The sequence below is a fragment of the Neovison vison genome, chromosome 5 (genome assembly GCF_020171115.1).
Source record: "Neovison vison isolate M4711 chromosome 5, ASM_NN_V1, whole genome shotgun sequence".
Lineage (NCBI taxonomy): Eukaryota > Metazoa > Chordata > Mammalia > Carnivora > Mustelidae > Neogale > Neogale vison.
In genome coordinates, this window is record NC_058095.1 from 113,847,707 (window position 1) to 113,865,084 (window position 17,378).

Here is a 17,378-nt window from a genome sequence, read left to right on the forward strand (position 1 = left end):
GGCTATCCCGGTACATAATGTTGACCATCAAGGTTGGCATGTGTCAGTTTGAACCAGAGGTCATACACAGATAAAACCACAAATAGCACTATGCTGCAATCATTTACAGTTTAGGTTGGAAAGATCCTCCCAGCTGCATACACACGTGACCAGTAATTCATCTCTCTGCATGTAGTTGACCTTGCTTGCTAGTGGTTTGGAAAAAGGGCAATAGGTACATAAATAGTAGATTCATGTTATCTACTGTTATTGTCTCTCCTGGATTGTATGTATGTCTTATTTGTCTTTATTTTCCTTTTGGTACCTGTCAACATTTTGTATGTAATAAGCACCCAGTGGCTTTTAATGCTAAAATTCATACAGAGAAGGAGCAGGAGAGGCAGGAATTGCCTTGTTTGCTTTCAAGATAGGAGCTTTATAAAGCCTTGTAAACAGAAGGAGAAAGTCATTTATGTTAAAAAAAAAAAATCCCCATACCTACAGCTTTTATCTTTTGCTGTTGGATAGTTTAAGAATCTGTAATTTGTAAATTCTTTATATCTCTTTATACTTCAATAAATAGTATTTCTCTTAGTTTAGGAAACAAAGAGATTTATAAGGCGGTTAGCTACTGCTAAGATTTCTTTTCCTTTTTCTTTTTTTTTTTTTTTTAACATTTATTGGTCAGAGAGAGAACACAAGCAGGGGGAGAGGCAGGCAGAGGGAGAGGGAGAAGCAGGCTCCCAGCGAAGCAAGGAGCCTGATGGACAAGAGTTTTTCAGTAAAGATTATTGGTGTTTTCACAGATGGAGCCAAATGAGTTGGTTCAGTACGACTCTGACATTAAATGGGTTTAGATATAAACCCATAAAGCAAAATCAAATGATAAACTTGGAAACATAATTGTATAAATCTACCATGACATGTTTAATACTGTCATTTAATACCATTATTATTAAAAGAATTCACTATTTTATCATTATGACTTTATGTATGAAATACATTTGCTTAAAGAAATATTTAAAAATGCTTTTTGTATAAGAAATTTGTGCTCATTATAGGAAAGTGAGATACAAATCCCCTAAGACCTAATTCTCTCATGCAAAGTCATAGTTGTCAACTTTTTGGTGTTAATATTAGCAGATTTTGTAAAAATACATATAATATTTATTTATATAAATATAGATTTCCTTTTAAAAAATGGGATCATGTATGTCTTATAATTTATTCGTAACCATTATTGTGAACATATTAACAAAGTGATAAATACTGCTATACATGATTAAGTATATATTAAGCTCATGTAATTATATTATTTTACCAGTTTCCCATTCTTAGACATCCAGGTTGTCTACTTTTATTTATTTATTTGTTTTTTAAAGTAATCTCTACACCCAGTGTGGGGCTTAAACTCAAGGCCCTGAGATCAAGAGCCAGATGCTCTACCGTTGAGCCAGCCAGGTGCTGTAGGTAATCTATTTTTAAATATATAAAAAATACAAAAGACATCTATCCATCCATAATGCATTTTTTTGTGTGTGTGACTTTAAAATTTGATTCTTGGGCTTCAATAGAATTAATGACTTTAGGGAGGGGAATAGGGAACTTCTGCTTTAACTGAGAAATACAGTATACAGGGAAAAACTCCACTATGTTTCAGTCTTAGCTCTGTATTTAGTAGGTATTGAACTTTGGGAAAATTATTAACTACCCTCAACCTGCTACAGGTTATTGTGACTCTGAGGACACTGTGACCCTTGTATATTAAATAATTTAGCAGTAAAATCCTGAAACAGATGTTACCTAATAAATTGTTACGAAGATCTGTGTTGTAGGAACATGCAGACTAACCTGGAATTTGCTGATGTATTTGGTTTTCTTTTGGGTCTAATTTCTGTATTAAAAAAAAATGGTGACACTAAATTAGTGGTTTTTAACCGAGAGTGATTCCCTTTACTCAGGGGAAAACGTGTATAGAAAAACGTGGTTTACATGGGCGGGAGGTCCAATGGTTGTAGGCTAGATTCAGGATGTTCAAATATTTTTAGGGTTCTCTCTGCCTTTCCCCGTGGTTCCCCCACTTTCCACTCTCCATTTGTTAGATTTACTTTTTGCTGTATTGGTTTCAGTGTCTGCCAGGATTTCTTCAAGTAGTAGGAGTGAGAGCCCCAGATTTTGATTGTCCTTACAATTTACATTGTTAGAAGAGGAGAGAACATCTTTTCCTGTGAGCTCTGACAAAAATCCTTGTGAGAACAACTGTTGGCCAATCTTGGATCCTGTGCCTAAACCAGTCATTGTGGCCAGTGGAATGTTCTGGTAACGGTTGTGCGTGTTACTTATTTCTGGAGGTTTTGGTGCAGGGGTAAAGGGTGGGATGAGTGGTACTCTACCCAAACCAAATGGGTTGGGTTTCCCCACTGGAGAGAGGGATTCCATTGTCAAAAGGAGAAAGAATATTGAGCAGGTAAAACAAAACAGCTGTCTGATAAAAATCAAGTACATAATATCCAAAGGGGTTAGTATAAGAATAGTATTATTTAAAAGATACTATTGATTATTGTTTGAATATAGAAATTATTTTCTGAAATACCGTTGGGAAATTCCTTTAAATTAGTATCATTGCAAGTGATAAAAGCAAGCCTTATTACTCTAAATGAGCCTTAAATTTAATTTCATTTGGGAGCTTTTATCTTCTGGATTCTTTTCAGGGCTTTTAATTTTCAAGTCCATACTTTCTATGCCTGAATAAAATATATATCACTTTATTGGTAGTAGTATTTATGTGATAGTTTGTGCTATACAGGATTTAGGCTAATCTGAGTTATGTGTGGTTATTTTTTTACATTATTTGTAATAATAAATGTAATTAAATGTTATACAGCATATTTTATAACAATCTGTACTTGTTGATTCCTTCTTGTTATTCTAATATTTTCCATTATCTTATTAACTAAAATCTTTTTAAAAAATGATTGCATTTAACCAAAATAGTGTATTTGAGGAATGGTATACATTAGTCTCCTCTGCATAAGTTGTGTTACCTATTGTGTTATAAGTATCTTCAATTCTCTTTAGATTAGTACTTATACTACTTCATTCAAATGAATTCTTTACAAATGACTTGATTTCTGAGCATTTTGAAAGATAGGCTGTTCTCAAAGAATACAGAAAATGGGTGAACTAAGGCTTAAAACAATACTCAAGAAAACAGTAATTAAAAGCTATAATCATTCATTCACATATTCATTTATCAAACATTTATTGAACACCTGCTTGGTTAAAGATATTATTTTTGGCACTATGAGTACAAAGGTGATTAAAACCTGGGCCCTGCCCACAAAATGCTATGGTCTTACAGACTGAACAGTGATCTTCAAACATTTTTCTCACTTCTCTCTTAAAAGGATTTTGCAAATATGTATCCCTTTGTATATTTTGAAGTTGATATCTAGAAATTTTCCTGATAAGAATAAATAGTTCCAGAGTATGGTGTTTTCAGTGTGTTGTAAATATTGACATTTAAAACAAAAATTGCTAACAGTCAAAGTGTATCTTTTAAATGGAATCAGAATACCCTAGTAATTTGTTAGCCACGATCTCTGTTTTTGAAAAATAAAGAGCTCTTACTTAACTGTCAGAAAGTTTACATTATTTTTATCTTCTTGAATTTGTATTTCAATTACATTTACTCATAATTTTATCTTAATGTTTTTTCTTGAAATGTTTTGTCTTTATTGTATTTTTCTGCAACAAAAAAAAATCTAATGTTAAAACACGTCATTACAATTATTAAAGCACAGTTGTTCAAAAGAATATCAATGTTTCAAATTTCTAAAAAACATAAAATTTTATGGAAACATACCTGTTAATAACATGAGTAGTGCTTTCTCCCAGTTAAATATTAATTAGCATAATTAATAGTCCCTAATTGTATATTAATTATTGCTGCAGTATGAACTTTGATATATAAGTTTTGATATATCACTATTGCTCAATTCTTTGTAGACTTTTTACTTATGAGCCAAAAATAGTATGTTGATTAACTATCAAAAATGTTATTTTTAGTTATCTATCAACTGACAACTTGATTATAGCCTTTTCAGCTTTGTTCATAGCAAAGAATTGGAAACCACATGACTTGCATGTAGAGTTGCTGACCTAGCCAGTAGAATCACTCCTGCCTCCATTTCTGGGAGGTTCACTAAGAAGACTTTACCAAAATTTATCAAATGGCTATGGTTATTTTCTCCCAAAGAGGCTGCTTGTTTAGTCTAATGTGCTCAGAAAGAGTTGATAAAATTAACCCTTCATTCATCAGACCTTTGCCAATACAGTTGGGTTTTTTGTTTTTTTTTTTTTTTGAGAAAATGCTTCTCTCACATGTTTAAATACTTTTTCATCAAATTTTAGTTTTTATAATTTAAAAAGATAATCTGTAACTATCAATTCAGTCAGCTAAATTAGAGTTTCTCACAGAAAAAAGGTATTTTTCCTTTTAGTTCAAATGACTCTTAATATATATTTTAAGGAATGTTTTAAAAGCCACTGAAAGATGAATTGCCACATTTTATAGGCTGGATTACTAGATACAATAAAGACAAGAATAAAGCAATCTAGTAGTTATATTTTAAAATTACCTATTTCATAATATATGGTTGTATAATTTTGTTCTTTAATATAATTTATAATAAGTATTAAAATAAGTTATTTACATAATGAGGACTATGGTAGAAGGCATGGTATTGTTCTCTTAAATGTGTAGTGAACTTTGTTTATGGGCTTTAGAGAACAGTTAAAGTCATGTATAAAATCGGAAATAAATTAATCAGTTTTAGACTTCATGATCAAACTTTTGACATTGTATTTAGTGACATGAAAACTAACTGGTTCAGAAGCTAGTGTAGAACATTTTCATAGTAAGGGTTAGAAAATAACCGTTATATAAGATAAGGAATGACTGTCATCAGAATGAATATTTCATGATGACATTTGAGAATAAATTTTTAACTACCTTTTTGAAAGATAAACATCTGATCTGAAGGAAACATGTAAAAGTTTTTTCTGTGGTTTTTATCCAGTATATTGTGAACAGTTCAATAGTGTTGAAAACTATTTCAGTTATATGGAAATGGATCAGCATCAATATATGTACTGCTTCAAATGTTCAGAGGTGCCTTTGTGTGTGTGTTCATATGAAGAATGTGTTCTCAAGATAAATGTTGAGAAAAGCTGAAAAACAGCTTACCTTTACATATGTGAAAAGCCAGTTTTTGAAGTTTTCTCTGCTTTGCAGTCTGAGCTCTCTCATCTTGGACTTTTTGACCATATAAACCCTCACTTCCCCACCCTGCTATGTATTATATCTGACACAGGCCAAAACAGACCAGTCATTTCTAAAGCTACTCTTCACTTTTAGTAGGAATTTGTAAGACATGGAGTAACTATTCCCAGGTAGGTGTATGTTAATTTGAATAATTTTTAAAAGAGACCTCTCCTAAACCATAATGTAATATGCCTCATTTATTTAGTCCCCTGGAGCAATGCAACATCCACCAGAGAGAAATAAGTGGGAGGGCTCCTGAAAGGGCCTGTGGGAATGGAGAACCTGCAGGTCCAGTCCTCAGTTAAATCTGTGTTCAGGAGAACACCCTGAAGTGAGGATCTGGAAAACTGATCTCCTTGAGACTTCCGTGCTCTGTACCCTTAGAAATCATGTACCCTAATTTAAAGACAATTATCGTAGTGGAATAGTAGTCAATAATTGTAATACAGTGTGAGAAACATGAACCAGAAACTATGCTAGCAGAAAGACCGGAATGGGATTCTTTTTTTTTAAAAGATTGTATTTATTTATTTATTTGACAGACAGGGATTACAAGTAGACAGACAGGCAGGCAGAGAGAGAGAGAGGAGGAAGCAGGCTCCCTGCAGAGCAGAGAGCCCAATGTGGGGCTCGATCCCAGGACCCTGAGATCATGACCTGAGCTGAAGGCAGAGGCTTAACCCACTGAGCCACCCAGGTGCCCCAGGAATGGGATTCTTGATGGAGGTAGAGAGCATGTAGAAGGAAAAGTTAGGGAAAGTTCAATGGGGAGATGAGGATATTTGAGGAGTAGTTGTCTGAAGCAAGATGGGTATGACAGAGATGTGGAAGACCTTTCAGGCCGGGGATAAAGCATCAGTTACTGAGATAGGAATATACGGGGTAGACCTGGTTGGAGTTGGTTGGACAACATACAACAGAAAATCTGGAGTTCTGTTTTTCTGGTATTAAAGTTATCTCTGGAATATATAAATATCGTGTCCAGTAGCTTACTGGTAGGTATGGAACTTGGGAGAGAAATCTGAGCCAAAGAAGACATTTAAGACTTAGTTGTACAGAAGTCGGGTTGGGACATTGACATGGATAAGATGGTTCAGGAAAAGCATAGCATGGCAACAGAAGGTGGCTAGAAATATCAACATGGAGGCAGGAAAGACAAATGTCATTTTTCTCTTTGCCTGCAGCCAACATGACTAATCGATCCCTGTCCTATTTCTTAAAAAGTCCAATTTCCATTGTGATTGCTTCTTTGAATTTTTTAGAAGCCTTTTGCTTGATTTCCAAATGTTCAAAAACTTCCCAGTTATCTTTTTGTTACTCATTTTTAATTCCATTTTGATCAGAAAACATACTTTGTATGATTTCAGTCCTTTGAAATTTGTTAAGATTTGCTTTTTGATTCAGCGTAAGATCTAGTTGGTGCATGTTTCATATGCGTTTAAAAAGAATATGTATTCTTTTTTTGTTGGGTATAGTGTTCAGTAAAGGTCATTTATATTTAGTGGTTAATAGTGTTCTCAGATCTTCCTATCCCCTTTTCCAATTGATCTTAGCCAGAGGCTAAGAAGTGATTATTCTTACTTTTCTCTCCTTCTATTTCTTTTTCTTGCTCTTCCATCAGCTACTGAGATATATTGAAATATCAAAGTATGGTGGTGGATTTATCTCGTTCTACTTTTAGTTCTGCAGTTTTGTTTCATATTTATCCCCCAGCTTACTCTTTGCTGGGTCACCATCATAGATTTGCTGTGTTCCTCCACAAAGGGTCACAGTCCTTTTTAGGAAGCTTTCTACTTACTCCCTCTGCTTGCACTAGGCCCCTTGAGGCCTGTGGTGGTAGTGGCTTTCTGTTACTGCTGGTCCCGGGACACTGAGCTATCCTTGCTGGTTTTCGTAAACTCTGCCCCACCTTCACAAATGGTTCTTTTATTCTGCTCTCCTCAGTTACTCAGCTTGACTGTACTGTCTTTTTGTTGGGCTCCTGATTGATAAATGGATATGTTTAGGAAAAACACTTCAGTCAGTAGGAAAATCCAGTGCAAAAACCTGAAATGAGTATGTGTCTGACATGTTCAAGGAATAGTTAGGAGACCAGGTGGCTGGAGTAGAATAATTCGGGAGGACACTGGCAGGAGATGAAGTAAGAGAGGAAATGGAGGAGCCAGATCAGTATAGCCCTTGGGCCATTGCAACAATGAAGATGGAGTGAGAACTTTCATTACTTGACTCCTATTTTATTTTGATCACTGTGGCTGCTCTGTTGAGAATTAGCTTCAGGGTGCAAGGGTTGAGACAGATCTGTCAAGTGGGTAGGAGTTAATGCTGTTTGAATGAGAAAATAAGTCTAAGTAACCACAGACCTTTAACTGGCTTGGGTCAACATTGTGGTGATAGAGAATATGGTGAGAGGTGGATGATAATAGATACATCTTAAAGACAGAGTCCGTGGATTTTTCTGAGGAGACTAGAGAGAAAAGTTAAGAATGGCTGTAAGATTTCTGGTCTGAACCCCTGGAGGGATTAAGCTGCCGTTGGCAGAACTGGGGAATACTGTGGGTAGAGCGTATTTTGGTGTAAAAGTTTTGAGTATGTCAGGTTTAACATATTTTAGGCATCTCATTGTCTGTTGGTATCCATGTTTGGAATTCTGTGGTCTGGGTTAGTGGAATAAATTTGAGAGCCAGGTATATGTTAGTTGCCTGAAAGGTGTAAGACTAGATGAGCTTATCCAGAAGAGGTGATAGGTGGAATAGAAAAGAGGCCGGAAAGGAGGATGTTGAGGAGAGGAGGAGCAAGCAAGGAAGACCTGGAATCATGGTGAGGTAGGAAGGAAACAGAGGAGGAGAGAAGCTGGGAGAGGGAGAGAAAGGGAGAAAGAGGCGGAATCCTCTGTGGTGTAAGTGTTGAAAGGAGGCAGGGCCCCGGTTTTTCCCTGCCAAGTCTGGGCAGCCAGGCTGTGGGTAGTAACCTAGGCTTGGCCAATGAAGTGCCTGGCCCAGGACTTTGAGTCATAAGGGAATGATGCAGAGTTTAGCACAGTTTACCTGTGGCAGGGTCCTTACTAGAAGATGGATCTCTAGACTAAAGATGAGTCATGATTTCTGGAACTTAAAATAGTGTTTTCCCAACTTTTCTACAGGTCTGAAAAATATCAAAATGAAATGGGGGAAAATGTTGTCCTCTGGTCGTGGCATCCCTGGTGTGGATCTAGTGGTGCCTGGGGTGGTGTCTCAGTGAGCCTGTCCTGGAGTGTGACTTTGTGTGACTGCTGTGTTTCTCCATTGCCTTCCCTGCCATGCTGTGGAATAGTTACTAAGCCGAGGTCTTCTCAGTCACCCTCGCTTCCTGTGAGCTCCCTCACATAAGCGCTGTCACCGCAACTCCAATGACTAAGCTAGTTTGAGATGGGGTTTCTGCTAGAGAAGTTATATGAAATAACTTGGGGGAACCACAAGTTACTTAGAGTCAAGATGAAATGAAGTAACATAAAGAATGTGTCTATAACAATATTTGCCAAGTAACTGGTATTCAATAAGTATTAGCTGATGTCTAGACTAATTTAGAGGAAAAGTCCTTTGATTTATACTCTAAAAATACATGTTTTCTGTATTGGAAAGTATAAGTATACCTGTGTTTTACACAATGTTTTCTCTCAACTTGCCACATAGCTGTAATACATTTCTTTATCTATAAAATATGTATATATTTTTCAACAGGGTTACAGATTTCCTCACTTGTGAAGCCTCTGTCTCACATGATTATTCTGGGAATGTATAAAGTACTTAGAAGATAGTAATCATTCAAAAAATGTTGGCTGCTTTTGTTACTATTACAGTGATTTAAGGCCTTAGTCTGTCCATGTTACCTAACTAGCTCCCAGCTGGCAATGTTGAAAGTTGTGTTTTATGCAGCTACTTTTTCTAAGTGTCATTGAGCCCTTTCTAAGTGAAGTCCCAGGTGCAGATGGGATCTCTATATTTATTTTACTGTGGGAGAGAGCAAAGCAGAGAGGGTTTGGTTTAGTCCTGCACTTTGGAAGACCGGCTAGAAATTAATGTTACTTAAACAAAATTAGCACCAAGTAGAAGTGAGAACTTTTGCCTCTTTTGCTTGTTTCAGGTAGGAAATCTTGGCATATATAGGCTGGGGCTTTCCTGGAAATATTGCATTTTTGGGTTACGTTGCTAGAAAACTTGAAGTTGTATATAGTAAAAATAAGAATCTATAAGGATGTTAAAAGGTTACAATTTGTGTTAAAAGATGCCACGTTATGAATGCTTTGGATGATCTTAAGCAAAATGTATTCTTCTGTATTGTTGACTTTATTAGTATTATTCTTAATGAGAAAATAAGGCTAGTTAATGAAATTCTATTGTACTTCAGGTTTTTGTTGTTGTTGTTGTTTGTTTTTTGTTTTTTTTTTTCTAATGTAGGGTTTAAAATGTGAATTTTACCCGTGTTTCCCTTTTCCTTTATACAACTTAAACTTTGGATACAAGTTTTAGAGCATAGTGGTTGACATAGGCCGGTGTGTCTATGGGGCTGAACACAGGCAGAGGTGGGTACATTTCTATAGAGTCCTTCTCTGTAGGTCAGGGCAATCATCATTGGGAAGGGCATAGTGTGTAGTTTTCTTGTCTCTTGTAATGGTGTGTTTCCTTATTCTCTTTTTTAGGTGATACAGTTAATATTGGAGATGTATCCTACAGATTGAAAACTCCAAAGAGCCCAGAACTTGTGCCGCAGAACTACAGTAAGGAATAGTCATTTATTTATGAATGAATAGATTTTAACTTTTCATTATGGGGATTTTCAAACATATGCAAAACTAGAAAAAAGTATATAAACATGATGTATTTATCATTTATTTTGAACATTTATCCACGTATATCAATCTTTTAACTGACTCCCGTTTTTTCTTCTGGAGTATTTAAAACCTATCCCAGACATCCTGTCACCTCACCCTTGAATATTTCAGTAAAACATTTTTTGTGTACTATTCTTTCATTTTTTAAATTGGGATAAAATTTGCATATAATAAAATGCACAGTTCTTAGATATACATTTTGATTAGTTTTGACAATTCTGTAAAATTGTGTAACTGCCAAGATTTACTTTCATCTTCCCTAAATATTCTGTGCTCCTTTCCATCTGCTCTGCCCTGGATGCCAGTGTTCTTGTTTTCTACCATGATGGATTAGCTTTACCTGTTCTTTAGCTGTCTAGAAATAGGATCATATGATAGAGTTTTTCTGGGTGTGTATTTGGCTTCTTTCTACCAAGATAATGATTTTGAAATTCACCCATATTCCCATACTTATCAGTTTTTTTTAATTGCTGGGTAGTATTGCATTGTATAAATATACTACAATTTGTTTACCTGTTCTGTTGATAGACATTCGGAGGTTTTCCATTTTAAGACTGTTATGAATAAGGTGGTATGAACATTCCTGTATAAGTCTTGTAGTTATAACTTTTCACCTCTCTTGAATAAATAACTAGGAATTGAATTGATGTGTCATAGGATGGATGGCTGTTTAACTTTATAAGACACTGCCAAACAATTCTCCAAGATAGTCATGCTGTTTTACCCTTTGACCAACAGTGATGTTCTATATCCTTGCCAACATTGGAATTTCTAGTCTTTCCTTTTACTCATTCTACTAGGTATAAAATAGTAACTTGTGGTTTTTGTTTTATACCAGCTTTATTGAGATATAATTAATATACCATAAAATTTAACTTTTTAAAAAAATTTACCTTTTAAAGTGTAGAACTCAGAGGTTTTTAATATATTCACAGAGTTGTGCAACCGTGCCCCATCTAACTTTAGAACATTTTCATCACACCCAAAAGAAGCCTTGTACCCATTAACAGTCACTCCTTGTTTGGACCTCCAGCAACTGTATACACCACTCCCCCCCACCCCAGCCTTTGGCAGTCACTAATATATTTTCTGTTTCTGTAGATTTGCCTACTCTTAGTAGTTCATATAGATGAAATCATACTATATGTGGCCTTTGCATCTCACTTTTTTCACTTATTATGTTTCAAGGTTCATCTGTGTTGTAGCGTGTATCAGTACTGGATTCCTCTTATGACTAAATAATATTCCATGGTATGGCTCTACCACTTTTTGCTTATCCATTCATCAGTTGATAGACATTTGGTTCGTTTCTACTTTTAGGTTGTTACAAATGATACTGTTATGCCCATAAAAGTTTTCATAAAAGTTTTTGAACAGACATCTGTTTTCAGGTTTTTTGGTTATATGCCTAGTAGTGGAATTGCTAGGTCAGACAGTAACTCTATGTTTAACATTTTGTGGAATTATCAAACTGTTCTCCACAGAGGCCGCCTGGTTTTACATTCCCCACCTGGATGTCTGAGGCTTCCAGTTTATCCACATTTTTACCGACACTTACTACTGCCTTTTTATGATAGCCATCTTCACCAGTATGAAGTGGTTATCTTGTTGTGATTTGCATCTCCCTAATGACTCACAGTCACTTGTTTGCTCAAAATCATGTCACTTCTTTCCTCAGAATTCCTTAAATGACTTCATACCTTACGAACCAAGGTCACTCCTTACCTTTCTTTTTTTTTTTTTTTTTACTCCTTACCTTTCTTGATCTAGTCTTAGCCTCATCTCCTGTTACTCTCCTTCCTTATTTCCAGTCACTGGACACAAAATAGATAATTTTTTGTTCACTCTTCAGATTCTTCCACTAGACTATGTGCTCCTTGAAGGAAAATATCACACTTACATCTAATGTAAGTTTCCAGTGACTCTCCTAAATGACTCTGCCATCTGTCCTCTCCACTCTGTCTCACTTTTCTTTTACTGTGTTTTTTTTAAGTTATTTTCTCAGTAGTCACTCTAGAGACTACAGTTGACAACTTACCTTGAAACAAACTTGTTCCTATTAATAATAACTTAATTTCAATTGTGTATAAAAACTTTGCTCTAAAATAGCTCTCTTCCCTTTTACTTCCTTTTTGCTATTATTGTCATCCAAACTATATCTTTATATGTTAAAATCTATCATCACAATTTTGTATAATTACCACTATATGAAGTTGTCTTTTAAATCAGCAGGAAAGAATTACAAATAAAAATATGATTATCCTGTCTTTATATTTACATATGTAATGACCTTTACTAGTATTCTTTGTTTCTTTGTGTACATTTGAGTTACTATCTAGTTTGCATTCATTTCAGCTTGAAGGATGGAATTCTTTTAGTATTTCTTGTAGAGCAGATCTATTAGTGATGAATTCTCTCAGTTTTGGTTATCTGGAAATTTCTTTCTTTCATTCTTTCTTTTTTTTGTAAGATTTTATTTATTTATTTGTCAGAGCTAGAGAGCACAAGAGCAGGAAGAACAGCAGAAGGGCAGGGAGAAGCAATCTCCCTGCTGAGCAGGGAGCCCAAAGTGGGGCTCGATCTCAGGACCCTGGGATCATGAACTGAGTTGAAGGCAGACACTTAACCATCTGAGCCATGCAGGCACCCCTAGAAATTTCTTGATTTTACCTTTATTGGTAAAATAATAATTTTATTATTATTCTTAATTTTACCTTTCTTGGCTAATAGGTTTTTGTTTCCAGCACTTTGAATATGTCATCTTATTGGCCCTGTTAGGTCCTCTTTATGAATGGCCCATTTTATTATGCAGTGCTGACCACCATAGTTTTTGATGATAAGCTGATAAATCAGTTATTAATTTTATCAAGAATTCCTTCTAATGATGAGCCACTTGTCTTCACTCTCAAGATAGTCCATTTATCTTTGTCTATTGATAGTTTGACTGTGATGTGGCTAAGTGTGGTCTCTTTGAGTTAGACTTATTTGGAGTCCATTGAGCTTCTTGAATGTGCATACTAATGTTTTCCATTAATTTGAGGGAGTTCTTTTGTAATCATTCTTCATTCTTAGTTCTTCCCTTCTTTTTTTTTTTAATTAATTAATTAATTAATTTGTCAGAGTGAGAGAGAGCGTGTGCCCAAGCAGGCAGAGTGACAGGCAGAGGCAGAGAGAGAAGCAGGCTCCCCACCGAGCAAGGAGCCTGACGTGGGACTCCATCCCAGGATCTTTGGATCATGACCTGATCTGAAGGCAGCAGCTTAACCGACTGAGCCACCCAGGTGTCCCAGTTCCTCCCTTCTTTCTGTCTTTCTGGGACTCTCATTATGTGTGCGTTAATACGCTAGACGGTGTCCTGGAGTTTCTGAGGTCCTGTTGATTTTTCTTCATTCATTTTTGTTTCTGTTTCTTAGACTGGATAATGTCAGTTAACCTATTCAAGTTTGCTGATTACTCAGTCCTCTCAAGTCTGTTGTTGAGCCACTTTGGTGATTTTTTTTTTTTGTTCAATTCATTTATTGTAGTTTTTGATTTTAGAATTTCTCTTTGAATCTTTTTTATAATTTCTATTTCTTTATTGATATTTTCTGGTGAGATATTGTCATACTTTAAGTTGTTAGACTTTGGGGGGGGTTCTTTGAACAAAAGCTAATTTAAGGCTAATTTAAAGTATTTTCTACTGAGTTCAGTGTCTGGCTTCCTCAAAGATAGTTTATTGACTGCTTTTTTCTTCTGTGTACGCTATAATTTCCTATTTCTTTGTGTTTCGAACCTTTTTTTTTTTTTTTGAAAAGAAGACCTATTAAATAATATAATTTGACAGCTCTGGGCATCAACTTCCCTCCCTTGCCTAGGGTTTGATTTCGCTCTAGTTGTTTGTTTAATGACGTATGTAGACTGTTTCTCTGAAATCTGTACTCTTCGTCATATGCAGCCACTGAAGTTTCTGCTCAGTTAGCTTACTGGCCCACCAGTGATGGTACAGAGATTTCTTACATGCCTCAAACAAATCTCTTCTCCCGATTTTGACCATGGCCTGTGTGTGCATGTTGGACATGATTTCCAGCAAAGCTCCAGAGGCAGCTTATAAGTCTGTCTTCCTCCTTGTGCAAAGCTTCAGTGTCAGCCAGAGGTGAGCCATTAGGCCCTTCTCAGAACTTTCACAGACATGTTCATGGCCTTCTAGATTCCTAGACATACACTGTAGTTTTTCAGGCCTTCTTTTGGACATCTTATTCCCAGTTTTTCCTTTTAAGTTGTTTGTTTGTTTTTTGGTCATCCTTTTGTTAGCTCCAACTGGTTTTAGTGCCTCAGGCAGCTGTGATGTTAATTTTTTTTTTTTTTTTTTGGGCAAACACCCTGTGGTAGTGTTGTTTACACACTGGGAGCTCTGAGTGGGTCAAATGAAGTCAAATTCTAAAAAAGGAGCTTTTCAGAGAGCTGTTAGAGGAGTCAAGTAGGGATAGTTTTCTAGGGCCAGGAGGATTAGGAAGGTGCAACCCTGTTCTGCCCCCTTCAGTGGTTGCCAGCCTGCTGGTTCACACCAATATTGTGGGTGGTTGGTATCAAGATTACTCCAGAGCTGGGGAGAGAGGTGGGAACAGGACAAGTTAAAAGACCACAAAACATACAGTTCATACAAGGTTCACACATTTTTCTTGGATAAATGCTTGTTAGATTGTTGACAACCTCTTGTTAATTTCTAGAGTTCTGAAAAAATGAATTTTGACAATTTTTGCCAGTGTTGCTATTGCTTTTATGAAGGAGTGGATTTTAAGTGGTCCTTACCTTGCTGTACCAGTAGTGCACGTTTAGTTTACATGTCCCTGATGAGTATGATGTTCAATTTATTTTCCAGTGTTTATTGATTATTTATATATCTTTTGTGATGTGTCTGTTAAAATACTTTGCCTATTTAAAAAAGCAGATTTTGCTTATTTATTGTTGACTTGTAAAATTTCTTCGTATACTCAAGATACAAGTTCTTTGTCATATATATGTATTATGAATACTTTTTTCAGTCTCTCCCTCGCCTAATCATTTTCTCAGAGTTATCTTTTAGTTGTCAGAGGTTTTGATTACATAGAGTTTATTTTTTTGTTATGGTTAGTACTTATTATGTCTTAGAAATCTTTGCCTACCTCAAGGTTGTGAAGATAGTCTTTTTTTTCCCCTAAGAACTTTATAGTTCTGTTTTATTTTAAAGGGGTAGGTCCAATTTTAGCTTGAAAAATTTTTGACTTTTTTTTTCATAATGTAGCCTTTATTATGCTTTAAATATCTGTAGAGTCTGTATTGCCAGTCCTTCTTTTAGTCCTAATATTGGAAATGTTTGGGTTTTTTCTTTCTCTTCTTAATTAGTCTTACTAGGGATTTATCAGTGATAAAAATAGCTTTTCATTATTGATTTTTCTCTATTGTTTATCCATTTCTGTTTATCCATTCACTGATGTCCATTCTTTAATACTTCCTTTCTTTTATTTACTTTGATTCCTATTCTTTGTCTGACTATTTAAGGTAGACATTCAGATTATTGTTTCTGTCCCTTTTTTTTCTGATTTAATTGTCCAAAGCTGTAAATTTCCATCTAAACTATGCTTTAGGTCTGCCTCACAAATATTGATATCTTAAGTTTTCATTATTCCATTCAAGACATTTCTAAGGGTCACAGATTTTTTCTTTATTTAGAGGTATGTTTGCTTCATTTTCAGTATTTGGTTTGTTTTCCTTTATCTTACAGTTACTGATTTCTAATTAAATATTAAGGTCAGAGTATCTAATTTAATACTATTATGGTCAGGGAACATATTCTCTAGAGTTCCAGTTCTTTGAAATTGAAATTATTGAGACTTAATGATCAGCATTAAGGGCTCTGTTGGTGAGTGTTTCATGTCATCTTTGAAAAGAATTAGTATTCTGCTGATGTTGGGCATTGTTGTCTGTAAATATTAATTAGGTCAGTATTGACAATATTGTTCAAGTACTTTAAGTTTTTTCTTTTTTTCAAGATTTTATTCACTTATTTGACAGAGATCACAAGTAGGCAGAGAGAGAGAGGAGAAAGTAGGCTCCCCGAGGAGCAGAGAGCCCGATGTGGGGCTCGATCCCAGGAACCTGGAATCACGACCTGAGCCGAAGGCAGACGCTTTAACCCACTGAGCCACCCAGGCGCCCCAAGTCCTTTATGTTTTTACTGATTTTATCTACCTCTTCAATCAGTGGCTGATAAAGTGGTGCTAAAACATTCTATTATGATTGTTGATGGTAGATTTGTTGCTCTTTATTCTACTAGTTTTTATTTTGTGTATCTCAGAACTCTCTATAGGTATGTACACACTTATAATTGTTATGTCCTCTTTATGAATGGCCCATTCTATTATCTAATGCTGTCATTGTCTGGTAACAGTTTTTCTTCTTAAAGTTTATTTTGTCTGATAGTAATGTAAACCACACCATCTTTCTTGTGCCAAGTGTTTGTATGGTATGCTCTCTCACTCTTTTACTTTGAGCTAGTTTGTGCCTTTATATTTCAAGTGTGTCTTATGAACAGCTTATTTATCCATTCTTACAAGATCTTTCTTTGAATGGAATGTTCAACTCATTTATATTTAATATAATTATTGATGTAGATGTGCTTATGTCGACCATCTTGATTTTTTTGCCTTTTTGTTTTCTTTATATTTTTATATACATTTTTTATTATCTTCTTTTCAGAGATAATTTTTCCATTTTGTCTCTTCCATTGGCTCTCTAGTTATGCCTCTTTTTCTAGTGTGGTTTGTCCAATAGAACTTCTTGAAGTGATGGATATGTTCTATATTTGTGCTGTCCAGTATAGCAGGATCTAGCCACATATGGTTATTAACCATTCAGAGCATGACCATTACAGTCAACAAGGAAAATAATTTTAGATTTTATTTAATTTTTGTTAATTTAAACAAATTTAAATAGTGATGTGTGTCGTGGGTACTCTATTGAACAGTGGGTACTCTATTGAACAGTGATTCTCTAGGGATTATAATATACATCTTCAACTTACCATAGTCTACTTTCAAGTAATAGGTCTGTTTTAGGGACAATGTGATAACTTTTCAACACTATCCGTTCATTTACCTCTCATAACCTTGCTTGGTAGTCTTGCTATCATATATTTTAATTCCATAAATGCTAAAACACCACAATATTGTTATTTTTTACTTTAGGCAA

At 35.3% G+C, this 17,378-nt stretch overlaps 1 protein-coding gene across 1 annotated transcript in view; it reads left to right on the plus strand.

The window, feature by feature from the left end:
• The window catches only part of VWA8 (von Willebrand factor A domain containing 8), a 330,223-nt gene that overhangs the window by 2,303 nt on the left and 310,542 nt on the right, over positions 1 to 17,378 (plus strand). The window contains exon 2 of the mRNA XM_044249814.1: positions 9,981 to 10,058. Within this exon, the coding sequence (XP_044105749.1) occupies positions 9,981 to 10,058 (78 nt within the window). The remainder of the gene's footprint in view (positions 1 to 9,980; positions 10,059 to 17,378) is intronic.